Source organism: Vanacampus margaritifer, chromosome 1 (assembly GCF_051991255.1).
Source record: "Vanacampus margaritifer isolate UIUO_Vmar chromosome 1, RoL_Vmar_1.0, whole genome shotgun sequence".
NCBI classification, from domain to species: domain Eukaryota; kingdom Metazoa; phylum Chordata; class Actinopteri; order Syngnathiformes; family Syngnathidae; genus Vanacampus; species Vanacampus margaritifer.
Window position 1 is genome coordinate 60,697,243 of NC_135432.1, and position 27,677 is coordinate 60,724,919.

The 27,677-nt window shown below is 40.5% G+C and overlaps 1 protein-coding gene across 2 annotated transcripts in view; it reads right to left on the reverse strand.

Moving 5' to 3' along the window:
* Nucleotides 1-472: 472 nt before the first annotated feature.
* luzp1 (leucine zipper protein 1) overlaps nt 473-27,677 on the reverse strand; it is a 50,524-nt gene continuing 23,319 nt past the window's right edge. For both annotated transcript variants that reach the window (XM_077559507.1, XM_077559517.1), the window contains 6 exons: nt 16,465-16,807; nt 14,144-16,370; nt 12,939-13,522; nt 12,712-12,873; nt 5,015-5,235; nt 473-3,717 (listed from right to left, as the gene is read on the reverse strand). In XM_077559507.1, the coding sequence (XP_077415633.1) occupies nt 5,035-5,235; nt 12,712-12,873; nt 12,939-13,522; nt 14,144-16,370; nt 16,465-16,587 (3,297 nt within the window). In that variant the 5' untranslated portion in view covers nt 16,588-16,807 and the 3' untranslated portion in view covers nt 473-3,717; nt 5,015-5,034. The remainder of the gene's footprint in view (nt 3,718-5,014; nt 5,236-12,711; nt 12,874-12,938; nt 13,523-14,143; nt 16,371-16,464; nt 16,808-27,677) is intronic.

Here is a 27,677-nt window from a genome sequence, read left to right on the forward strand (position 1 = left end):
AGAATCGGTTGATAATTGGGCAAGTAGTAGCAGAACAAAGAATGTGTAGAGAATTTAAAATGGAGAATAAAATAAGTACAATAGGCCTGAAGGCCTCAGCCTTCACACGATTACTCATCTTAAAAATGTGAACATAATGCTTTAAAATATATATTTTTTATAAATCAAATCTACTTTAAACGAACATCTTTACCAGATAAAAATGCACAAAAAAAATCACAACAAAAATGACAGACGATACTGCAATTTCAGTTCAACTTTGACGGATGACTGATAATGCACACGGCGTGTAACCTACTATAATCATCAGGGGTGTAACCATAAAAATGCTAAATGCACAACCTGTAGGAGTATAAAAAGCACACCTGCATTAGACAGAAGTCAAACGCTGACTTTTTGCATTCCGCAACCAAAAACCTGCCGACGAAAGCGAAAAGAAGAAGGTATTAAAAAGCAAAAGATTTGCTCCGAGTCAGCGTGTTACAAATGTGTTGCTTTTTATTTTTTTTTATTAGAATACATATGGTCTGCTGTACAGTTGGCAGCTTACCTACATGCCACAGGAGAGTTAAAACATGCACAATGGATTAAGTCTAAAAGGTGAACAAACAAAACAAAAAAAAAAGTCTTAAGCAGCCACCTCCCTCCCCGCTTCCGTAGCTCATACAAACTCATAAAAGCCTTTTTTATTGTGATTACATGTTTATGTCTGCACACGACGTGAATTTACACAAATAATGAAAACGTCACAACACCCCCCCCCCCCCCCCCCGGTTTGATTGATGGTACGGTCCTAAAGTTCCTATTTGTGTGCACGCTTCTTTCTTTGGCACAACAAACAGCAGAAGACGTACAAACCCTGAAGATAACGGCAATATGAATGGGACGTCCCCTCCCCCACGGGTTGCGAGAAATGTACTTAAACAACAAACACACACGAAAAAAGAAAAGAAAAAAAAAAAACTCTCCAGGAGTGTGTCATAACAACAAAAATATATATCGTTCTTAAAACCAAGATAGACAAATATATTCCATTAATAAGGCCCACTTTACAAAATTACACGATTTTTACCTTAAATAAAATCTATAAGCTTCCAAAATAAGACGTTTTTTTTTTTTCTTCTTCTATCAAAGAAATAAAATGGAGATCCAGTAGGACTACAAAGATGGCGGAATGATTTTGGCACAGGCTAAAATGGAGGGGGCTTGCCCACACGTCATTTCCACATAGAACCCCTCAGGTGCGTCAATCTGGCGACGTAAAAGCAAACAGGTACACAAAGCAGGTTTTGACCAGCAAAAAAAACAAAAAAAAAAACAAACAAAAAACAGAAAAGGATTTGGGGAGGGAGGAGTGGAGTATAATCCACTGCAGGTTTTAAAAGTTAAGTGCTGGTTAAGTGCAGATTACAGTCTACCCAGTAACACCATGACCCGCCAAGACCAATGGAGAGGATGGAAAGTCAAATTGTAAAAAAAAAAAAAAAGTCTGTACAAATTCCAGGAGATGATTTCTGGCTGAACACTAACTGCGGAACGGACAAAATGTGGACATTGGACTGACTTTCTGAACGCTCGTTGGCAAACAAGTGCAAGATTTCTTTTGACTAATCCCCCAAATAGAACATACGAGGCACCAGTGCCAGGATTTGTCAGGACGGCGTTGCTAGTTTTTGGAAGAACGGCGGATAAAGGTCTGAAGACACAAAACCAACAATTTTCTACTTGCTGGTCTCCTGACCAAACCATATCATGTTTTTAGACCAGAAGACAAAAGTTTTTCGAAAACAAGAATAATGGGAGATTCTTCACGAGAATCTTGCTAGCAGATAACGTTTCACTTCGGGACGCTAATTTATGGAGCTAAGCTAATTTATCAAGCTAAGCAAAACAGGTGGGAATCACCAGGTTGCTATTTAAATAAACCCTCCAGTGATGTCACACACTCCAGACCTAAAACCCGTCAACATTAGCATTAGCACGTTATCGACACCGCTAAAGAAAGCGGACACCCTCGTCCGGTTGACCCTCATCTGGCCGTCCGACACATTTAGACGACGAGATTAGACGCAGCCGAGAACTTTAACCTTTGGTCTAAACGTTTGTCATGATCCAGTGACGGGAATCTGAGATTGGAAAACCTCGAAAGGAAAATGAGGAGAAAATGTTTTAGGGTTTGGATTTTCCTTGATCCTGGTGGCAAATTGAAAGGGAATTCTGGGCTTTCTCGCTTCTCCAGAAGGATTTGAAGGACATTTTGAGAGGAACTAGGAAAACTTTAATGACGTCTCAGCTGAACCAGAGCTAACCGCTTAGCATGACTGCTCAAGCACAAAATAGAAAGTAAACTAAATTGGCAATTGGTCCGTAACGGCGATCAAACTTTTTTTAGTTTATTTTTTAAATTTCTTTGTTACATATTTTAAAAAGTATTTATACCCAATTTTGAAACAATTTACCTGTTAAGAATTCTTCATTTTGTTTGCGCTGTTGCATCTTATTTCGAAACGAATACTTTGATTTTGAAAGGTCGCTCCGTATTTCCGCTTCCGGTTTCCAGTCCTCCGTTCGTCTTTCAGCTCGCAGCGTGCAGTATTAAATGACGAAGTGAGTGTCTATTTTGATTCGTTCCAACTCAAATTCATGCCGCTACGTTCTTATCTGTGCTTAGTCAGAAACTATGAGTGTTAATGTCTCTTAAATGTTCGTTTTTTTGCTGATGTTTGCAAAGGATACTGCCAACCTTTATTTTACAACATTCAGATCACTACGAAGGCTACGAAGACGGCATTCCTATACATCCACATCCATTTTTTTTTTTTTTACATCAAATTTCACTTGTGTGAATAAAATGTGCCCGATTGCGCCCCATTCACCAATGATGTGCAAAGTAGTGTCTGCCAGGATGCGACATCTCTCAAACGCATGAATGATGGCAGTCGCCTGTTAAAAAGAAGATAAAGCACCATGGGAAATCCAGTATATGAATAATAATAATCAAAAAAAGGAAAGATTTCCCCCCTACATTGCAGTTAAATGAGGAAGTGGAAAGGAAAAATGATAACACAACAGGAAGCGAATTACATGTGCGTAATCATGACAAAAGCACAAAAACGGTCCCAGTTGTTTTAGGACAAATATTTTGAAATATGAGAATTTCGCAGTTGCATATGAAACTTTTTAGCCTTTATATTAGTTCTTCTGAAGTTTTTAGACTTCAACAAGAAATCATATTCTCATATTTAATAGCTTGTCGGTTCCCCCCAGTGTGTCCATATGTATGATGGCATGCTTCCGACCGAACATGCCAGCAGTCTCTTTTTTTTTTTCGGAACTGAGTAATTCGCTTCCTGTTTTTGGTCACACTGAAAGTCAGCAACCTTAGTCAAGTATCAGCATGACGCAGCAGTTTGTTGTGAGATGACGCGACGGGACTGATGCGGTCCTCGCAGGAGCCTCTCTCTCCTTTGTCATGACTACAAGGTGACTATAATACATCCAACCGGGCAGAAGAGGATACGTGCGGTGGCGGGCGAGGTCCTCCCTCCCTCCACGATGGTCCAGGCAGGAGAGGAAGAAGAGATGTTTGCGTCTCAATGTGCATTCGAGGTCACAGGTCACAGTGACGTTTGTCTCTGTTTTTTTATTTGTAGTTTTTCTTGTTCTAGAAGCTGCAGTGTGCTGGAGATGGTGGTGCATGATCCCTACATTGAATATCTGTTGGGGGAAGTCAGAAAAGATTTACAGGGGATTTTTTTTTTCTTAATGACATTTTCCCTTATTTTTGTCCAACCCTTAAAAGTTGAAAAAAAAAAAAAAAGTAATTTGAGTATAAAACAAAACAAAAATTACGACCAGCTTCAACTCTTCCGCCTGCCCAAATCCAATTTTCAACTTGCTGGGTCAAAAAAATAAAATAAAATAAAAATAAAAATAAAAATAAAAATAAAAATTAAATTAAATTAAATTAAATTAAATTAAATTAAATATATATTTTTTTATTTTTCCCATGCTTCTACTTTGCTCCCCTTTTCTTCCCTTATCTAAGATCTCAGGGCGATTATTTAGCCATTTCTGTCATGTCTCCCTCTGTTGGCAACTGTTTTTCATGTTTCTTGGACTGGTTGAACCTGTTTAGTGACATTTTGCTGCTATGTACCAAGGTTATTTGAGTTAACAAAAAAAATAAAACTCAAAAAAACAATTTCGTTAACAAAATAAAAATGACAATGCAAAAAAAAAAAAAAAAAAAAACTAACTGAAATTACATTTTATGTTTACAAAACTAACTATAATTATAGCAAAAATGTCCTTTGTTTTAGTCTTTGGCAATTAATTTAATACATGAGCGATTTTAAGTCGATTTATTTCACCGGAATAAGGACATTTGAAAGTGTCACACAGAAGTGATGTCATCTAAGAGCAGCCAATAGAAAAGCACCTTCAGATGACGTCGCTCCGAGGTGACAACGAAATGCAACGCAAGGTAAGAAATTAGTTACTTTTCTCATTTTACCATGGTGTTTATTAAATATTGCGCACCAGCATAGGTGGCAAATCCAGGTCCAGAAAGTACAAACCCTGCCACAGTTTGGCTTTAACCCCAGGTGCTAGCTAGCTAGCTAGCTAGTTCCCTGGCTAGCTCCCATGGTGCTCGTTTACCTGCTAGGGAGCTAGCTAGCATAAATGGCTAAAGCCAAACTGTGGCAGGGTTTTTACTTTCTGGACCTGGATTTGCCACCTATGCGCAAAAGTAATAGACATTAATAAGAAAAGAAAACTAATACTGAAACTAACTACAACTAAACTAAAACTAAGTATTTTTTTTAATAAGTAAAACTAATAAAAACTAACAGAACCACCCTGAAAACTAATAAAAACTAACTTAAATTAAAAAAACAACAACTTGAAAACAAAATAAAAACGAACTAAAATGAAAATTCCCAAACTATAATAACCCTGCTCTGTACTGGGTTAGGAAAACAACCCAGCGTTTTTGCCAAACTCTTCTTACCTGCCTTCCCTCAGGTTGCGTTAATGATGTTCAGCCTGGCGATGGGTCCACACCCGGCTCCCCGTGCCGCTCTTTCCTGACGCTTGACCCCGACTGGACCACTGCTCCCCTCTGGAAGACCCCCCCGTCGTCCTGGCCGTCCGATCGTGTGAGCTTCCCAGGGGGACGGAGTTTGTGGCGGAGAGGTGCTGTCTCCATGAGACATGGTCGGCATTCGAACCCTGGGCAAAAAATATGTGTCATCATTATTCACAAATCTGTTTAGAACTGTGGGGAGATCGACTTGTTTGCAACATGGCCCTGGTTTATCTCTTATACTTTGCTGCCACCTGCTGGCCGTTTTTGAAATTACTACCATTGCTTCACCTGTTCTCTGCAGTTAAGAGGCTGCATTGAAGCCTATTGTATGCTCTAGCATAAAAAAAAAAAACAATATCATCTTTGGGACACTTAAAACATTTAAAATAGAAGGTATTTATACATTTTGGGGAGCAAATTAATTAATTAAGAAAAATAAAAGTCTGTAAAAAATAGGTGAGGAAATCTAATACTGTTATAATTAATTAATCGGTCGATTATTCAGTCGACTAATCAGATTCATTTGAATTTTGCAATAAAGTGTGTTATAAGAGCATTTTTTTCCCTGATTACTGTTTATTAACCAGCTCTAGTAAAAACTACCTCTAAAATAAAATAATCCTAAATTACTTGTCCCAAAAGGAATCAAATGGAAATAGAAATCAAACTGCCATCATTATAAGGTACAGTAAACCACGGGCCAAAATCCACAATTGACGACCACGTGAAAAAATATATTGTGACACAAATCTCTACTTTGAATTTTTTGAAATTTTCAGCAAATGACCAAATTATTTTTAGTGACTTTTAAAACTGTATTTTTAATGTACAGTATTCCAACTTCTGGGATAATTGGTATAGGTTCCATTGAAGTGTAGTTTGGACGTCTCTATTACACTAAGTGAGACTTTAACAGTCATTTCCAGTCACTGTAATTATATTTGGTGGCTCGATTGCTCGGGAGATTCTCTTTAACAGGCCTTCGGATTAATTGGCTTCCATTAGAGCCCCGCTGGACTGCTTGCGCTGCGTCAGACAGGAAATAAGTCACCCGTCAAGCTTGCAGAGCAGGCGTGCCGGTTTGCGGCCACTTCCTGCGCTGAGTCGCTGAGGGGAGGAAACATTAGGGTGGCAAAATTCTCCTTCTATGGTCAGCAAGCTGTGAGCCAAGATGGCTTCACACTCTCTCCCCTGCCAGCAACAAGACGCTTGCAACGTTGTGTTCGGAATAATAAGCAGTGTGTGTTTAAAACGTCGGTCCTCGTAATAGCTGGCGAATGCAGTGGGAATAGTGAGCGGCAGAAAAAGGAATATTATATTTATAGCAGCATTTTGGTTGTTACAAAATGCAAATATTTACTGTAAAAAATTGAAAAATGCAGTAATAGTCTCAATACTTTGTTTTGAAGGAAAAACATGGCAGAAGCAGAAGACTACCTGAGAAATAGGTTGACAAACAACAAGCTTATTTTGCCGTGATTTGAGCTTCACATCTGTGTTGCATGCAGTCAAACAACTTCTGCCGGCTGGGAACTCCATAACACCCCCCACCCCCCCCCCACCCCTACTTGAGCTCGGCGAGACGCATATTTTCCTTACTTTTCAATAAGTACAATAAGTCCCGTCTTCCAGAATAAATGTTCTTACAGTTCAGGCGAAAGTAAAGGAGGTTGCCGAGTGTGAGAACATGTCCACGTGCGGCTTTGAGTCAATATTTGGGTAAGAGGAACGTCAGGCCGCAATAAATGCTGTTAATGTGTCCCGGCAGAGTTCAAGCCACTGAGAACTTCTGGCGTCATCACACATAGCGGCTCCTGTTCACGTGGATGAATGCTACCAAAAAGGCAAATTTCAACAGGAAATTGCGTCTGGCAACAAAGAAAACACTCAAGTCAGTCTGGCTTATTAGGCATGAACTTGACAGGCGGCTCTAAATCAGGTTCGAGGCCTCAAATGTGTTTTATCGGGTCAAACTTATTTCTTCTGCATTCTTTGTCATTAGCTGAGTTTGCTCTATATTATTTATTTGGCTACTAACCTAACTATAAGATTCATTTTTTCAAAAATCATTTCCAGTTTAATACATTTTGTAGAAACGTTATTTGGACGTACGTCGCCATTGTTATTTACGCATTCAGTGCGTAGAATGGCGGCTGGCTCTCTGCCGAGCAATGTGAAACGCCTTTAAGGTAAGCCTCGTAGCGTTCCTAAAGAAGCAGCACGCGATCGGGAGAGTCACCGCGCCCCCGCGCCGCGCTCTCGTCATTCAACCGGACGCATTCAAGAGTTTGGATCGTACCCTTTAGGAACGCTACGAGGCGTACCTTAAAGGCGTTTCACATTGCTCGGCAGAGAGCAAATAACTAATAATAAATAATATAGAGCAAAATTGTCATTACAGTCGGTGTCAATGCAGCCTAACTAAATTTGGGAAACTCGGCTCTCGATGAATGTACCGAGTCATTCAAGGCAAAATGTACAGCTCGTGTCTGTCATGTAATCTGCGCAGCCTGCAGATTTAATAAAGAAGCGTCTGCAGAACCAATTACATGCTCACTTAAAAAAAAAAAAAAAAAGTCTGCCCTTTGTCTCACGTGCAATCTGAAAAGAAAAAGACAAACTATTAAATTGCCTCCTTCCAATACACTATATTCTAAAAATCTGGTACCATGTTTCAGAAAATTGGTGGTCACGCTGGATTGATCCGGATGAAAGTTTACACAGAAGCGAGCTTGAACCTGTTTTTGTGGTCGGACCGACATTGGGTTGCTGCTCCGTCTTGCAGACGAACAGTAGACCTCGCCTCTGGTTTTAGACTCAACACGGGATGTTTTTGGTGTCTTTGTCATTAACTGTAATAACATATATCTCATTCATGTAAGTGTGATGGGGTTTCCTGATGCCGACATACATGGAAGTGAATTCATATACTATTAAAAGTGGAGCAATGGATTTGTGTGCGAGTCTAGGGCAACATTAAATTGACTATTTTTGCATAAAATACTGTATAACTAGAACATTATTTATATATATATATATTCATATATATATATATGAATATATATATTCATATATATATTCATATATATATATATGAATATATATATTCATATATATATATGAATATATATATTCATATATATATATATATATATATATATATATATATTCATATATATATATATATTCATATATATATATATATATATATATTCATATATATATATATATATATATATTCATATATATATATATATATTCATATATATATATATATATATATATATTCATATATATATATATATATATATTCATATATATATATATATATATATATATATATGAATATATATATATATATGAATATATATATATGAATATATATATATGAATATATATATATGAATATATATATATATATGAATATATATATATGAATATATATATATATGAATATATATATATATGAATATATATATATATATGAATATATATATATATATGAATATATATATATATATGAATATATATATATATATGAATATATATATATATATATATATATATATATATATATATATATATATATATATATGAATATATATATATATATATATGAATATATATATATATATATATATGAATATATATATATATATATATATATATATATATGAATATATATATATATATATATATATATATATATATATATATATATATATATATTAAAATGCAACTAAAAGGTGCTAAACAATTAAAACATCCAGTACAATACTAAGTATAAAACTAAAAGACAACAAAATTAAAAACGGTTAAAAGCTAAAAGAAAACCATAGGTTAAAGGGGAAGTCAACCTTAAACATTTCTTGACATTAATATGTTATATGTGACGTCGCTAGTCTAAACATGACATCCTAATTAATATTAAATTCACAAAGCAAAATCCAGCCATTTTTATCCATCTCAGGGGTGGCCATTTTGCCACTTACTGTCCACTGAAAATGGCATCACAGTTGCTTAGGGCTCAGGCAACGACCAATCACAGCTCTCTCCTGTTTTCTGAAACTGAGCTGTGATTGGACCTGAGACCCGAGCAACTGTGATGTCATTTTCACTTGACAGCAAGTGGCAAAATGGCCGCCTTCTGATATCGCAATTAGACTAGTCGGGCTGCATAGAACATTATTGTCGAGAAATTTTTTTGGTGGGTGGGTGGGGGGGGGTTGACTTCCCCTTTAAAAAGTTTGCCCAATAATCAATGACTGTGGCGGTCAGGCTGGCAACGGGTTTTCGTCTCCTCCTCAATGACTATTGATTCGTTGGCTACATCTGCTATGCAGTAAGCCGACAGCTGCAATTTTCTTACCCTACTTCTAAGTCTAGAACAATAGAATTGCGCTTCTTATGCACCAATCAAGGCGGTTTGGGACGCATTCACGGAGTCTACATGCAATCTCGTAAGAATACAGGCCTCCACTGTCAACCTTTGACACTGCAATCACATACTAATCCCCCCCACCCACCTCCCACTGTCCTGACTGCAGCTGTATTTATCCAAACCTCTTGGGAATGAACGCAGTACAGACCACCGAAAATGCGCCGGCGATCCAAGCCAAGCATTATTGGCCGCACTGAAAGAAAATTGAGAAAAAGACTAACGATGACCACCATTTGAACCGTGTTTTTCTTGCAGTCTGGTCAATTAGCGTCGCTAACCGCCGCTATCCAAATGAAGTGGCCACTTTTTGTTGCTCCAAAAATCAGGATGAACAAGGTTCCATCAGGGCTGCGAATCAAGCAAATGGGTTGAGGAAATTCCCTAAACGCACAACTGGCTAATGAGTGAATGAAGGAGGCGCGGGCAGTACACATCAGGTCATTGCGGAATGACCACATCTGAGCTGCAGAATGGGAGGTGGGGGTCTTTTTTGAAAAGTGGCTCCAGGGTAACCAGCGCCAGTCAAGGATGACTGATGTTCGACGGGGTCGGGAAGAGGAGACAAAGTGAAAGAGAAAACATTGGCTCCCGGCTCTTACAATGCGTCTGTCAGCGTCCAACTAATGAAAGAGTTGCGGTCAAGGCCGTGGAGTGAAGATGAGGTGGACCTCGACTATGACAGAATTCCACAAATAGACGAGTCGATTCCAGAGTCTTCTTTCCGTGGTTTGAACAGCCAATTATACGACGGCGGGTGGTGGGCGTTCCTACCGCTTCCTACCGTGCTTGACTTTATTAAGCAATTGAGGGGGTGGGGGGGTGGGGGGGGAGTCCCTTGGACAATTAGTTTAATCGTCTGGCTTGAGATGACAGACCCCAGCTGAGTTTCCAGGTACTGTGTGGGTTCATTTATGCTCCCAGTACAGCAAAAACACCACTGCCAGCTCTGCATCTAATCAGCCATGAATCTACATGTTTTCCCACCAAATACAAAGTAGGAGTAGGAGAGGATGAACAATTTTCTTATTAAAGGGATACTTAACTCATAGAGCCATTTTCAGCAGTCATGTACAACTAATACTTAAAAAAAAACTATTTTCTTCCCACTTGCTGTCGACTGATGATGACATCACTTGTGCTGAGGAAGTAGGTAACAACCAATCATGGCTCACCTGTTTTCTGGGATTGGTTAGTAAACGGAGCCATGATTGGTTGTTACCTACTTCCTCAGCACATGTGATGTCATCATCAGTCGACGGCAAGTGGAAAAAATAGTTTTTAAACGTATTAACTGTACATGAAAAATAATGAAGTTATCAAATTAATGCTGGACAAAATATGAACTTTTTACTGCTGAAAATGGCTCAATGAGTCACGTATCCCTTTAACGAGAAGAAAAAAACATTTGAACCAGAAAAAGGGTTTTGACTTCAAAGATGTGAGTACATTGAGTCTTACCGAATTGTGCCACTTTAAATATACCCAGATTTGTATCGCATCGTCTTTCGCCGGAAAGATATATCTCGAAAGGAAATGCTACACTTTTCGCCCACCAATTTAATTTGTATGTAAAATGACAAGAAAGTCATTAAATATACCCACTTTAACTGAGCAGTACCATATTGAACTGAACCATAATCGCACTGAATTAGCTAACAAACCAGATAGCGTCAGGGGTTCGATCCCAGCTCGCACCATAAAAAAAAAAAAAAAAATCAATTGTGGGAGCAAAAATGGTTGTCTTTGCCATTATTTATGTCTTTAATATTGATTTATCAAGTAAGACTTCAAAAGACAATTATATATATTTTGTTTATTTTCTACCCATACAGAGGAGCGTTAAAAAAAGTTACGTATGGCATCTACGAGTATCATCTGGAAAGTGTCATTTTGAATGGCTGGAGGTCCAGTGAGAGGTTTTCTCGCTGACCTCTACGTTCCCACAAGGGACTACTGGCCGGATGGCGAGTAATCCCGCTTGGAGCGGAGGCCAGTTCCCTGCCATTTACAATGTGAAATATTTGTCCGCTGAAAGATTTGAATGTGGCATTTTCTCAGTTATGATCCATCTAGGCGACACTATCCATAAAAGGATAATCCTCTGCGGTAATCTTTAATGAAATATTTGGACCAATAGTGATGAATGTTTCTCTTCCAGAGTACTGTATATTTATGTTTGCTTGGTATTAATTTAAACGCAAGTTTCTTTCCCAGCCCTGCCTACTTTATCAGTCTGACGGAATGACATGTTATTGTAGCCATGGAGCCCACTCGATAAGCAGTTGCTATAGCCATTAGGTAATATATTATACAAACATAGAAATTCGGAGTCTACAAATGCACATAATTCATCAAAAACATTCTTGACAATAATATGTTCTATGCAGCCCCACTAGTCTAAATTTTAGTATTCGGGTTAATATTGCGTTAGTGGAATAAAAGTCAACCTTAAACATTTCTTGACAACAATATGTTATATGTGACCTCACTAGTCTAAAAATGACATACTGATTAATATTACATTTGTGGAGTTAAGCAGCAAAATCAAGCCGTTTTTATCCATTTCAAAAGGCGGCCATTTTGCTACTTGCTGTCAAGTGAAAATGACATCACAGTTGCTCAGGTCACAACCAATCACAGCTCAGCTCCAGAAAACAAGTGATCTGTGATTGGTCGTTGCCTGAGTAAGTGTGATGTCATCTTCAGTCGACAGCAAGTGGCAAAATGGCCGCCCCCTGAGATGGATATAAATGGCTGGATTTTGCTGCATAACTCCACAAATGTAATCAGTATGTCATTTTTAGACTAATGAGGTCACATATAACATGTTGTTGTCAAGAAATGTTTAAGGTTGACTTTTAATGGGCACTGAAACTAGATGCAATACTGTAGTTAGTGGAAGGAATTATGCATGCAGCACCACACAAATACAAAAAAATGGAGGCTTTTCTAGCCTTTTTTTCCAGTTGTTAATAGTTTGTTCATTTCCACCCTGCGTGACGTTTCGTCCCACCCTTTTCTGGTTGTGCTGTGCGGGAATGCAGGACCGAGGCCTGCTGAGTTGACATTGCAGTAGCAGAAAATGGTGGAAACTAGGGCAACTAGCACATCGACTCCACCAGTATTTTTTGTATGTACTTTTTGTTGAAGCAGAATATCTAAGAGTAATCAGCCGTACCTGTGCTCGTTGAGAGTAAGAGCGGCTCCAGGACTGAGAGGTGACAGGCTCATGAGGCACAGTCTTTCCCAGGGCTCCTGCTTCCACGGAGGGAGACCTGGCGTTTCGACTGCGATGGTGCGCCAAATCCTCAGCTTCTTTTTCCATGGTCCGCATGTACATCTGCAACAGCACAAAGGAATCATGCAACGTCTTGTCTGACTGTTGTCATTTTTGAATTGTCTTACATTTGCAGGGGATGGCTTGGCTCCCTTTAGAGCAGAAACAATCCCGCCGGTTCTCGGTCCATGGCTCACAGAGTCCTCAGAGTCAACCGTAGTTGCCAGATAAGCCCTCCATGTTGGTGCGGTTTCCGCCTCGTCGTCAGAAGCTCCCTCCGTAATCCCCCTTCCGACTCCTCTTCGTCCGCCCTTCTCATCAGATGCAATGTCTTTGTTCTTCCAGGTGCTTCTCACAGTTACATTCTTCGAGTCTGGTATATTGTCTTCCCGGGAGTGTTGCGTATGACTTTGGTTTTGCAAGCTGGCGAAAGCGCTGGTGCTATTAGCGCTTTCGAAGGCCGAATCCGTGTCGTTGAGGTCAGCGGAGGTGGTTTCCGGAGACTGGTGGCTGAAGCTGCTGTGTTGGTAGGTCGTGTGCCTCATGGCTGTTTCCACTCTGGAGGTACTGTGGAGTCTCGACTTGGATGAGGAATCATTGTGGTTATCTGCTCCAGGGTCCGAGTCCTGGCTTGACCGCATCGTAATCTCGCTCTTAGGGATGGAGATTTCATAAGGGATTGAGACGCTGCCGTGGTGTTCGCTACTAGGGCCTGTCCAAAGAAAGAAGGCATAAATAAATGAGACATTTTGTTTTGTTCCATGACCTAGCTCATACCCCCCCCCCCCCCAAAAAAAAACATACTTTTTTGTACAATGTATTATAAAAACTGAATCAAGTTGCAGAATTAGTGGCACAAGCATAGGCCGATTACCGGTTTACCGTTGTTTTAAAAAGTCAAGGTTTCAATAAACGCTAATGCTGGCTGTCACCGGTAATGAGCTCATGTTTTTTTTTCTTTTGAGTGGACTTCTAAACTCGGCACAATATGATTGACTGGTTGCAGAGTTGAGTAAATGAGCCGCCTCTTTTTAAGTCTTTGGATGAAGACACTACAAATATGGATACCTTTTTGCTCTATTGATTAATGTGAATTGTCCTAAAAAAAACAAACATAATAAAGCTTAAAAAAATGCTGCTACAGGGTACTAGTTAGTCAAAGGACAACATAAATAGCTCACAGATCTAAATAGCTTAACAGTGATGGGACACTGTGACTTACCAAGAAGAATTACAATAAGACTACAATTACATAACTTTTTGGGGAATTGGGAATGTTGGAACTAAAAGCAGCAGGAATTGAATCAAGTGGTTGAAATGACGGTCAACTTACCTATGAGAAAATTACTTGTGGACGTGTGTCGTTCTTTGGCGGACAAGTGCTCACTGGATACACTGCTGCTGCGGCTGCTGGTTCTGGAGGAGTTGGGGTCATTGGGATAGATTGTTATACTACTGGTCATTTTATTGGTGCTGGTCAAAATGGGTTTGGTGGATATCCTGGGTTTGCCGTTGGCAGGCAAGGGCTCTGAAATCATCATTTCTTTCTTGTCAAACTCAACAATGGCAGGTTTAATGATCGCTTTTGACCTCAGTGCCTCACGAGGACTGCAAACTCGCTGGACTTCGAGCCCGGATGAAGTGTTACCGCCTCCTTCAGCTAAATGTGCTCTGCTGTGAAGCTCTTCGTCGAATGAGCTCCTGGAGGAAGAACCCTCTGAATGAGAATCCTTGACATGGGAATATCTAGAATATCTCGAGGTTGCAGTCCTACTGCTCGGAGTTGTAGTAGTCGTTTCGGTCACAGTCTCTGGTTCTGAGGGCCTTGAACCAGTCGACTCTGTTTCTGAAGCGGAGGAATGACCCTCAGACCCCTGGTCGTTTGGCAACAGTTGGTTGACGTTGGATCTGTACGCTTTGTAGGATCCATTCGCCTTGGACAGGCTGGAGGTGGCAGACGCAGAATGTTGAACTGGGTCTGCTGATTCCTGGTCTGAGGTGAGCTCTGTGTCCTTCTCTAGTGCAGTGGCGCTGCTCTCGGGCACAGCATCCGAGTGGTTTGATTCACTATCACTGCCTCCATACACTTTAGACATTTTTTCGATTCTGCTCTTTTTGCTCTCACCGTCACTCGGCCTATTAGCCGTCCTCAGGGGCTTCTGGTCATTAGCTGCTGGGGGGTAGCGACTAAGAACAGACACTTTCTTAATATCACTAGATGGTGTATTTAAAGAGCTATACATTGTTCCCTTGTATGCTTTTTCCTCAGTTCCTCTGCCCGTCTCTTTTATTCCATTATCAGATGAAAGGAGAGTATTTGGGGTTTTGGGTGTCCTCCTACTTTTGTGTGCAGGACTGGTGGCTCGGTTAAGGGACATCACGGAACTTTCCTCCGAGTTGCTGAGCTCTTTAGTTCTCAGCTTGGTTTCTCTCTTGTGCTGAGGAGAAAGCTCCCTCATCCTGTGCTTAGGCGAGCTGGGCTCTGTGACAGAAGCAGCACTTCGATATTTAGGCTTCTCTTGCCTGAAACTTCCCTTCACAATCTCTTCATTCTCAGCTTTGCCATTCTCCAGGTGTTTGGCAGGGCTGTTGGGGCAGATGTTAACACTTCCGTTGCCTTGCTTATCCACATTACTCGTTCTGTGGCCTCCGATTCCACCTTTATTGCACAGCTGCGTCCTGAGCTGTTCCACCTGCTGGCTGAGTTGGCGAGCCCGGTCGCGTTCCATCTGGAACTTTTCGTGAAGCTCGCCATTTTTGGACTCTGAGCTCTTCAAGTCACCCTCCACAATCTCCAGCTGTTTGAGGCGGTTCTTAAGCCGCTCAACTTCCTGCGTCAACTCCTTTACTTTGTTGTCCTCCTCAGGTGACCCTGCAAGGCCACTGTTCTTCTGATTCTCAGATTTATTCAGCAGGCCAATGTTGTAGTCGAGGCTCTTCTTGCGTCCTGTCAAACTACTGGTGCGGATGCCTGTGGAAGACAGCTCCTCTTCGATTCTCGACCTCATGAAGTCTGCACGACCAGGATCTCCAGACATGCCAAGGTGCTCCAGTTTCTCTGTGAGCTTTAGAATGAGCTTCTCATCTTCTTTTTGTTTCTCTCGTATCCTCTTACGCTCATTCTCAAAGGTCTGACAGAATCCCTTAAGCTTGTCAAGATCCGCCGCTAAAGTTTGCTCTGCTTTGTCCAGTTTCACCTCTGACCCCTCCATTTCTTTTAAACGTGCTTTGAGGGCTTCCAACTCGGTAGAGAGCTTCCTGGTTAGGTTCTTCTCTTCATTGAGGTTGAGGCAGAGCTGGCTACAGTCTGACTTGCTTTTCCCAAAAGCTTCTTCCAGTTTCTCCAGTTCCGCCATCCTCCGCTGCAGATGTTCAATCTCTGCCTTCAGCGCCATTGTTAGGTTTTCTTCCTCTTCCAGTTTCTCTCTCACTGTACGGCAGAGGTCTTCCGCTTTGCGTACCTCCTCATCTTTACCTTGGATTTTCAGGAGGCGTTTCCTCAGGGCCTCGACATCGCCAAGTAAGGATGAATTGCTGCCTTCTGCCTGGATGATTTTGTCCTGTAGGAGAGAGTTTAGCCAATGATTAATGGATTTATTTCTCTGCCGTATCTGTTCCGCAATCATCATTACTAACCAGTCAACCATTACTGACCTGAATGTCAAGCAACTCGTCTTCAGACTTCTGCAGCTTGTTAGTGGCTTCCTCCAGTTCATCAAGCCGTCTACTGAGACTTTGTAGCTTGTGCCGGAGGTGGCGATGTGTCATGTCAGACATGGCTACAAAGTCGATTTTATTGTTTCTAGTGTCTTATGTTTTTTTCAGGCTATTTGAGCGTTTGCAGAGTTCCACATTTGTGTCAAGATCACTGTTAGACAATGGCCAACGTGAAAGTGACTCGCATCTAACTGTGATCCGTCTTGCTGCACTTTTTACAACAGCTGGTGCTTTAAGATTACGTTCCGTCAGCTTGGTGTGAAGAAGATGAATCCGTCATCTATAGAAAGGAGTAGAGGAAAAAAATCACTTTTGTCAATGAGAGTCATTGGTAGCCTAATACAGTAAGCAGTACAGACACTAATAAGAGTGAGAGATAGGAGAGCTCGACCAAAAACACAATAAGCGCTAATGATTTTTGCATGGACCTGCCAAGGACATAAATATAATGGAGCAAACACAATCAAAGACCTCCTGAAACCGTTAGTGGAGCAATACAGATGACATCCGCAATTTCTTCCATCACCATTTGTTATCTTTTAATTGTGAGTGCAGTGTGTTCGCCACACACTGATTAAGTGGTGCATTTTTTTTTTTCCCATTCACTGCTCACCTTGCTTTGTCCCTTTACACGGGTAACTGTGGTGGGAGGGTTCTCACATGCGCTCATGTGGATGGGGGTTCGGACATGCCTATACAGGTTGCTCCCACGCAAACATGCTTGTATGCACACACGCACTCACACACACATAATCAATGTATATATGACTGATGCGTATAGTAAGAATCGATGGGGACGGGTTACTAATAAGCCATGGCTTCTACCCGTCAGCCCTTCTTTCGGATGTCAATTTTGCAAATGATATGATGTGATTGATGTAACCCTGTGATAATGTGCCCGAAAGGAAAAAAATGAATAAAACAAAACAGTCTCTCTGCAGCTATCGATTTTTGCTCGCCTGTGTGTTCCTGCTGACAGCGGCATTTCTCAATAACACTAGCCTACACACACACCCATTACAACGACGTCAACATCACAGCATTCCCCCACACTTTCCGCCAACCCATTTCCAGCTTGACGGACATTATTGATGTGCACATTGCGGCAATATTGTCAAGAGTCAAGTCAGTCTGCTTAAAGATAGTGCACAGGAAAATGCGATGACATTGAATGCATCAGTGGGGTATGAAACACACTGTAGCGCCATATTATTTAGGAATGGTGCATTATGTTTGAATGCAATGTGTAATAATAAACTGCATTTTGTAATAACTTGCTACATATAGCGGCTTGGATAGTGAATGAATGGATGAATGAATGTATAACATGCAGGGGTTGAACTTTTTGAAATGAGAAACTACGTTACATATGAGATACTATCAGAACAAGATTGACTTTAAGCATGCAAGCAGTGTGAATTGTAAAGTAAAAATGAATTTTAAAACTATTCATGAAAAAGCATGGAGAAGCTGAAGCACTTAATGGAGTATTTTATGGTTGAGCTGTTAACATACAGACGCTCCCCTACTTACGAACATTCGAGTTGCGAACAACGGTACATACGAACATTTCTGCGCGTACAGTATGTCGAAAAATGTTTGGAAAGAAATGCTGTAAGTTAGATTTTGTATTGCGCGTAGTGCTTCTTTCCGCCGCTAATACCGACGATTGGCGCTGTGAGAGCTCATTGGAGGCTGAGCAACGTGGCGAGGAGGAGGAGGAGGAAGAAACGCCGGTCCCCATGAAGCAGGAAATAACTTTTGAAGCCGATTCCAGCGACGACGAAGAATCTCTCATGATATAAAATCCTCCTCTTCCTCCTCCTCCATCATCTCCTTAAGCATCGAGTACATCTTCCAAAAGTAAGTTAAACTTCATTTTATTTATCTTATTACGTACATGTACATACTGTGTGTGTGTGTGTCTCTCTCTCTCTCTCTAACATACGTAGTACAGTACAGTACTGTACGTATTTAGTTTTTTTCAGTACAAACCAATGCAGGTTACTTGTACAAGCCTTAAACATACTTATATAAACCTTCAATATACTTATATAGGCTTTAAACATAAATTATAATACAAAATATAGCACTGAAGCAACTTACGAACAAATTCACCTTACGAACGATCGTCCGGAACGTAACTCGTTCGTAAGGTGGGGAGCGTCTGTATTCACAAATCACAGTCCCAAACCAATCTCCTTATCTATTCCTTTTTTTCTCAATCAAAGGCAAAACCAACATGGCCTCTGCTGTACACATTATACTGCAGCATCCTGGTGTGTTGCCAGGTTCACACACACTACACATAAGATTACAACGTTCAAAAAAACAAAACAAATGACAGGTACAATTTAAACTTGTCAAGTCATCTAGTCTAAATTGTCAGGTCTCAGGAATACCAAGTCAAAGTCAAGTTGAGTTTTAGCCAAGCAATTCCCCAGCAAGTCCTAAAATTGGAGTCTAACTCAAGATCCCCATCTCTGCAATTTTGTTGATGGAAAAGCATCAATAGCATACAGACAACCCCAGTATGCAGACCCAAGCATGACACCGATTAGTAGCACACAAAAGGCCGCCTGTCAGCAGAGCCTCCATAAATCAAAGAGTCTACACTTTTGTCTCATGCATGATTCAGGTGGTGGGATTTCCTGCTCCAATTACGCCCCCCCGATTCTCTCTTTCATTTTTTGCAAAGCAGGCGCCTCTATTGACCCATGAGGTAGATCAGCCTGAGGGCGGGACAGAACATCTGCACGCATCATCACTTATCGACTCCTCCTAAACCTCCCCTTCGTGTCTTCCCTCATTCATGTTCAAAGGTTGCGAACCACTACGAATAAAGACACTGTTTGATGTTGTTTTTACAGTCCCGTGCTTCAAAAAAGAAAAAAGGGGAAAAAGATCTAGCGCTGCAGTAAACACACATCATAGGACACGACACAGTTTACTCCCGAAAGACTTTATATACTTTCCATTGTTTCATTTGGTGTGGAAAAAGTACTTGCTGCACAATTTATTAAACATCTTGTTGAACACAAAACCGAGCACTTTGAAAAGTCAATCTGGCACCAATTACGCTCCTGAAAGCACAATGGCGAGGCTCAAAGCGCCGTAATGCAGAGCGCCTTTTTTTTTTTTCTTCTAATGATTCCACACTTTCATGAGGTCTGGTGGTTTAAGCGAGCGGCACGAGGCGCAGGACAAGAAAGGAAATAACAGCACACGACGGATTTCAGAAAAAAAAAAAGACAAAGGGGGAAAAGGTTGGACGGACAGCTAGCCAACTGACGTCAAAACAGTCCAGTCAATAACGTCATTGTGTCTTGTATCGGCTTGACCAGCACTGACTGAAAATGTTTGTCTGCTTTTCCGCTGTTGTCTTGGCGAGGTGGTCGCTGGGAAATAAACTTGGCTTCTCGGAGTATCCCAAACATAACCAAAAGTAAGCAAAGTTTCTAATCTTAGCTTTGGGAAAATGTAAGCACCACAAGATAATTACCTTTACTCCAGTAAAGAAAAGTCTTCTACGATTACCTCTGCTATGCTTTGATAATCAATCCAAAAGTCAAGCATTTCACAATTTGGCCAATGTTAAAGGTGAAACATGGGACTCCAAAATGTCAAAGTTTGAACAACTGCCAAAGCATGTCACTGGCATACAGCGCAAAACCTCAGTCAGCATACCTCATTTCAGTAAGCTTCAAAAGGAAATCTACTCATGTCCAGATTTTTCTTCGTTTTTTCTTTTTTAAGTTTTTACATAAGGATTAGCCGCAATGTTAAGAGAAGACTTATTCAAGTGGCCTTCTAATAACAACAGAAGTTAACTTGTCTTTTCACCCATATAAAAGTTGACAATTATGTTGTGATTTTATTATTTCAAATTCAATTATTTAATTTGGGAAAAGTTGTTTCAAAATCGGGGGTGGGAAATGAAATAACACAGTGAGTTGTCACCAAAAAGTTGGGTGCATGGAATAGTTCAAAATGCCTTTACAGGATGAGTAAATCGGGGACACCAAAGGATCATGTCAAAGGGTGTAAAACTCATTTTTGTTGCAGGCCACATGGTAGTTAGGGTTCCCCACAGACGGCCATTATGACAGTGAAACCATATACAGTATATGTTATTATTATTACGTACATGGTAGTTTTGAAATCGGAAGTCACAGAAAATACTTTCTATTTTGAAAAGTGGTTTGGTAACCAAAACAAAACAAAAAAAAATCTCGCAAGACCTCAGCGCTATTATAAGTGGAGACAATTTTAGTACAGATTCGCCAACCCTTAAACTTTATATTGGTCTATAAGATCTCAAGTACTGTTCCATAAACTGTACAAATATGAACATGTTCCAAATTGGCAACTACAAATTCAATGCTCAATCGATTAAGATGTCTGAACACAAGATTGGCTAAATTAAGACATCAACGGCAATTAGTCCTGTACTGCCTACCTCTCACCTCATTGTGTCTTTTCTTTCACTGCCAGCAATTTTTCCTGCTTCCCTCCCTCCCTCCCTCATCTCACTCTGACACGCACACCAGCACGGCCGAGGGGGCGCTTTTTATGGGCAGCGGTGCGTGCAAAACGACTCTGGCAAGGGTCCACCTCTGCCAAACCAATCAACATACCTGAAGCATGATTATCATGGGGGCTGGGCCCTCATTAGCCCCGCACAGTAAATTCTGTAGAGAATTTTACTCTAAAGAGCTTAATTTGACTCTAAAGAGAGTCAAATTTACACTCGGTGTAAAACATTCAGAGTAAATTTTACTCAAAGTATTTTTAATGTGTATGAGAGAATTTGCCTATGCCATGAAAAAAAAAATATTAAAGATTTTTCACTCAGAAATTTTTGTAAATTTTGCAAAAAGAGATTTTGACTAAATTCTACTCGTTTATTTAAAAACAAACACAAAAGTTACACAAGATTTGAAGAACAAACTCACAATCTTTAGTTTCAACCACCTGAGCTATGCCACTTCTACAGTTTGCTTATATCTAAAAGGAGACCAAAAACATAATTTTGGTCTCTTGGAGTTACAAACAATCCAGCTAACACGAGTAATATAATAACACACAGTTTTTGTTTTGTTTTTTTTACTCTCTTTTAAGTGCAACATTTTCTCTGTTTAGAGTGGGACCAAATTGGGACTAAATTTTACTTGACAGAATTTACTGTGCCTCATGGTAGAAGGGAAAGCTTGATGGCTTGAGCCAAGGGTGTCCGACTGCGAACTCTGGCCATTTGTGTCCCGCCATCCTTTTTTTTTTTTTTAAGTTTTAGACCCGCGGCATTGTTTAGAAAGAAGAAAAAGTGGGTGACACCCATGAAATGCATGGGTGTCACAACACACACATCTTACTTCCTCTAGACCAGTGGTCACCAACCGCCGGGCCGCGGGCCACTTTGGACCGGGCCGCAAAGTTGAAAGAATAAAAAAAAACATACTGTACTTCCGGTTAATTGATTAGCCAAGGCCTAAAAATATTGAATTTGAAAATTGACCGTATTCGGATTGACGCATGTCAAGATGCTAATTATCTCAGTCGCGTTGCGCTGATGCTAATCGACAAGCTAGCAAAATGAATAAAAAAAACAGCCGTATTTGGAACGTTTCTTTTTAACGGAGAAAAGGCCCAGTGATGAGACAACACAGGAGCCTATGACCAAGAAGAAAAAGAAAGGTGCATGGACTTACAGCTACAAGTGATTCCCACGCATGATGGCCCGCACTGCGACGAGCAGTTCTTAATTTAGCGTTATGGTGAGTGAGTTACTCATGGACTTTAGATTTGTTCTGTGGTGCCTTGTTATGTTGGCACATTTAAGGAAGGTGCTGCCTAATATAGTTATATAAAAATGTGGCTTCAAATTTATATCTACAAAATACCCCAGTTTTTGTGTTGCTCGTATCATTAGCATTACCATAGTGATTTCACTGTATTAAAGCGTTGTTGTTGTTACCCTTGTTATGGTGTTTGTGCTGCTAATCTGGGTACATAAAAATAAAAAGTGGATTTGCGTACTGGGTTGCCGGTCCGCGAAAGTTGTGGACTCCAACACTTTTTCGAGTTGTATTGTTGACATTTGCGCCACCAGCATCTATTTAATTACAATTGCAATTTACGATGAGTGCATGACTGATGTTAAACACTCAAACGCTGTAATAAAAGTAAACCCCGTCTCAGCTTCTTGCACCGTGCACACAGGCGGGGAAAAGAAACTCCAAAGCAGGGAAAGGGAAAAGTAATTTCAACAGTGTGATGGTAACAGAAAAGTCAACATCAGCAGGCTTCAGATACTGCAGTTGCTTTCCCCAGCTGTAAATGGAATGTTCAACCATGATTCCAAATTTAGTACGTTTCACTACATTAGTGTCTTGCACCAAACTAAACTGGGCTCTGACACAGCAAAACACATAAAAGGTACCACAGGTCGGATATTGATGTTCCCAAGAGGAGGGGGAATGATAATAAAAACTTATTGGAAAATCGTTTGTTTCTCTCGCTCACACACACACACAAAGGTTACAATCACACACCATATCATTAAGGCTTTAGCCACTCTCTTCCTGCCTGCCTGCCGCTTTTCTCGTACATTCTGTTCTCCCTACCAAAGGCAGAAGGGAAAGGGGAAAAAAAAAAAAATCTCTCTTGCACTTGACATTTGCAACTTATGGGTTCCAAACTTCTCTGCCTAAAAAATGGCGGTTAATAAAGAGTCCAAGCAAAATAACCTCCACCGCATCTTCATGTGCGGGATGCTTGCCAGTTAGGCCCTGCAAACGTGTGTGTGCGTGTGTGTCGAGATGCTGGCGCAGCAATGGAAGCCACAAGATGGTGGCGAGCTGGTGCTTGGCCTGCATTTTTCCAAGAAAGTGAAAACCGGCAGCCCATAATGTTCGGCCTGTTGTTTCCTGTGCTGTCATGTAAAGCCTCTCGCACCGAAAATCGGCAAAGAAATTAAAGGCTGCGCGCCAAGGTGCGTTTAAGCAGAACATAGGATGGCGAAAGTCACGGGCACTTGGACACCATTTTGCCAAAGATCCTGTGAGACTACAATCTATATTTTGGGGGAAAAATATGGCTCTAGTTTGCAATATGATCATACGTGATGTCCCAGATGTTTTGTCAGTTTTTACGTTTACAGTACGTAAACTCTTTTGTACACTTTTGTGCCAAGCAAGGAAGTTACAAAAAAAAATATTTGGCTCAATGCACACTAAAACTGAAGTATTAACAAAACAATAATAATAACAATGCAGGAGAACGGAGGTGGTCCGGTTAAGGTTGTGATATTATCTCAGAAAGGCAAGCCTTGCCCCCCCCAGTCTGTGTGAGTGCCATTTTCCTGATACTTTCCTATCCTGGAAAAAGGGCATTAAAATTCCTAAGTTGGAGGTTCCGCTCCATATCTTTTATACAGGAAGTGCCCATTGGTGTTTGCGTGAGCTTTTTTTCATGCAACATAAGACACATTTAAAAACACCAACAACCTATAGTACAACTTGAACACACAAATAATTGAGCCTAATCATGAACATTTAAGCCATTTTGATTATTTTATTTTAGTGCTAATGTATTTGCTTAGTTTGACATGTCTGCACTATAAACTTTTATGAGAATCTCAATGTTTGGCAGACACTCTCTGGTCTTGGCCCAGTAATCTAGAGCTTTTGGAGGCCCACTAGAGGCCCCCGCCTACCCTGTCTAGTTGAAGCCCTGATCTCATATGCAAGGGAGAACCAAGAGATGATAGCAATGGGGGAAGTGAAGAAATACCAGGAAAAAGGATTTAAGCTCCATCATCTCCATATTGCATTTTTTCTGGAACAAATGCGTAATACAACTACACTACACAAACCGGTGTTATGTTCAAATATTCACTCAATAATTTTGTCAGGGAGAACATACAAACTGCACAAAGAAGCCGGAGCAGAAATTATAACCCAGAACCTCTTAATATGCCAGAAGTACTAAAAGTAACCAATCTCTGGATGTACAGTGAATTTCTAAAAATACAATACCACACAGGCTGGTAATGAAGACGGTAATATATTAAAAATAATATTTTACGATGCAATATGTCCTTGTGTGTTATTACAACATTACTTTCTGCCAGCACTATTTAAAGCTACAGTATATTTACAGCTGTTTAAGCACTCTCAACTTTCTGCGGACATCAGCTATAAACTACTGCACAGATACGACGAGTGTGAAGTGAAAAAAAAAAAAAGAGTTGCATCACAGTTTGACACCGACAAGAGAACATGGCAGCGTGATGACACTTCTGTCGACAAACTGTCTGTGTGATTTAAGTGAATCAGACATACAGGCAGGGTTTAGCCAGGGAGTCATAAAGAATAAGCAAATACATACACATTCTAGCTGAACAGTGATGCGATCATGCTCACTTGTATTTTGATTTGCGGAACAGGCCTGCAGAGTGTCAGTGACATCTGCGAGGCGAGCCGGCCAGCCAGAATGGGGGAAAAAGTAACCAGTTGCCACCGAGCGTACAAATGCATTAGTAGGCTTATCGAAGCGCTAAAAGAGATTTATGGTGAAACCGCTACCTCACATCCGTTTGTCCTCCTTCTTCTAAGCACACTCATCCCAGATGTGCTGGAAGACTGAGTGTGAAGGAACTGCCGGTAAATCAAGTGTCAAATACGTCTGTCTGCGGTTGAAATGTCTTATGACAGAAATCCCGTTTTTGAAACTGAATTGATTCCGATGACGGGAGGTCAATGAACGCCTTTTTCCCGTTGTCTAAGCACAGGTATAGTAATTGTTCAATTAAATGTTACGTAATTCTGATGGTTACATGATTAAAAAAATTTTTTTTATTATTAATTACGTCTCAAAGATGTTGAGCCAAAATGGCCGACAACCAGTAGCTGTTGATTCATTCTCAACGGTGGAGGACCACCAACTCTCCAAATGTCCAGTCAGCGTGTTTATTATTCGAACAGTCTTCAATAGAACCCCAGACCTTAAATGTTTAGGCAGTTAAACAATTTAGAGGTTGAACTAAAAATAGAGTACAAAACTGTCCAAACCTAAACCAAAATGAGGCTTTTGTATGTGTAGACCATTTCCGAGGGATTACTCTGATGGTAAGAGTGCAAGAAAAAGATAAAACATAACAGAATGAAAAATAAAAACAAATTTATATTAAGTAAGTGGTGCTTCATGTTGTTTTGATCTTTAGGATTTTCACAAGACAATTATCTGTGAAATGTTTTGGTGCTTGAGGCAGTGTCCACAAAAGAGTCCGTTTACACGAGACAGTAGCAAAATAACAACTGTTGTGTTAGAGAGCGATCAAAACAAAACAATCACTACTTTCTGTTCTGAAGGACTGTAAAGTGCATCTCTATACAAACTAAAACAGAGGATCTCCGCATGTGATCTCTATGAATCCAAATGTTGCTTGCTAACTAACGGACAGACAAACAAAACACTTTTTTCACATTTGTAGGAAGCAATTATTTTGTCTTTTTATAGATTCTCTCACTCAATGGATTTTTTTTGGGACCCTCAATGATATTGCACACTCTGAGAACCGCCGGTCTAAAAATCATTATGTCAGCTATGGGAAGCTAACATTATGACAACTCCTCCGGCTAACATTAATCAGCAAAATATGACGCAGTTGGAGAAACGGAAGTTCGGTATATTCAGAGAATGCTCCCATTTCATTACTTAAATTAATACTGTAAATCAATCCAATGACCATTAACTCATTCACTCCCAGGCATTTTCACTGAAGCAACCACCTTTTGCTCCCGGCTGTTTTACTGGATTTTGACTCATTTTGCAAGGCCCACAGAATATTGTGTTCTATTGCTATAAAAACATGGAACCTACCAAAAGAAAGATTAGAGTCTCCTTTTTTCATCAGGAAAAAAGTATATTTGTATCTGTTTTGCAACAATTAGGATTAGAATATAGCTAAGTTTCATCATTATTCACAAACCTGTTGAAAACACTGGGAAAAAGGGCTTGTTGCAACACGGCCCTGGCTGATTTCTTATACTCTGCTGCCACCTGCTGGTCGTTGTTGTAATAACTACCATTGCTTTAAGAGACCTCTTCAGGTCAGGAGCTGCATTAAAGCATTCTGTATGCTCTAGCATAATAAAAAAAAAAACATTAAAAAATGATAAATATGTTTTTGGGACTATGGCAATATTTAAAATAGAATGTGTTTATAAGTTTTTGGGAGCACGTGAGTAAATGTTCACCAAATGTCAATCTCTACCCATTACTTCTGTAAAACTTCCAACATCATGATGCTTGGCTAAACAGCACCAACACTGCCAACACATACAGCTCCTTAACACCCTGCCCTTCCACCTTCTGTTTGGCCGCCTTGCTCAGTCACCGTTCGCCCTCCCCACACGTTGGCGTCAGATGTTAATTGCAGCTTCACGAGAAAAAGCAAACGCAGACTAGGAGGCCTGGAGTCAGAGCGAACGAGAGCGGGGGAGAGAGAGAGAGGGATGAGTGTGAAGCGAGCCCGCAGAATGCAGAGTAGGAAGCTGCCTGAGTGGATTACTGCGGCAGGAATGCAGCAAGCGGCTGTTGAGAGGCGACGGGCAGAGAAGAGGATCAGGAAGGAGGAGGAGGAGGAGGAGGAGAGGCTGCGGGAGGAAAAAGTGATGACCTACGTCAGAGGACAGGACACGGAGTATAGGGACACCTACAGGAAGTGTCAATGAAAGAAAATAATGAGTTGGTCTAGAAGAAGACTTTCTTCTAGAATTTAGAGTGTGTTGGTGGGAAGTTTTTATTTTATTCAACCAATTTTTTTGTGCTCAGGGTTCGAGAAGAGGGTTCGAGAAGAGTGTTTTAGTCTTTTGGAGGCCTGAGATGATTGACTCTAGCTCACAATGTCTGTCTAGCTCATCCCGAATGTGTTTGGTGAGCCGATCCCAAAAGCACCAGAGGTGACAAGCACGGTTTTGATCGTCTGTTGGTTTGTTGCACCAACCGGGGGAAAAAATGCAGACATATAGAAAACAAATCGATTTTCCTATCATCTCAACCCCGGCAGAGGTCTCCACTCTGCTGAGTGACTAATTCAACCACCCATTTGAAATGTAATCACTGTAATTATCAAGTCCCACAAAAAA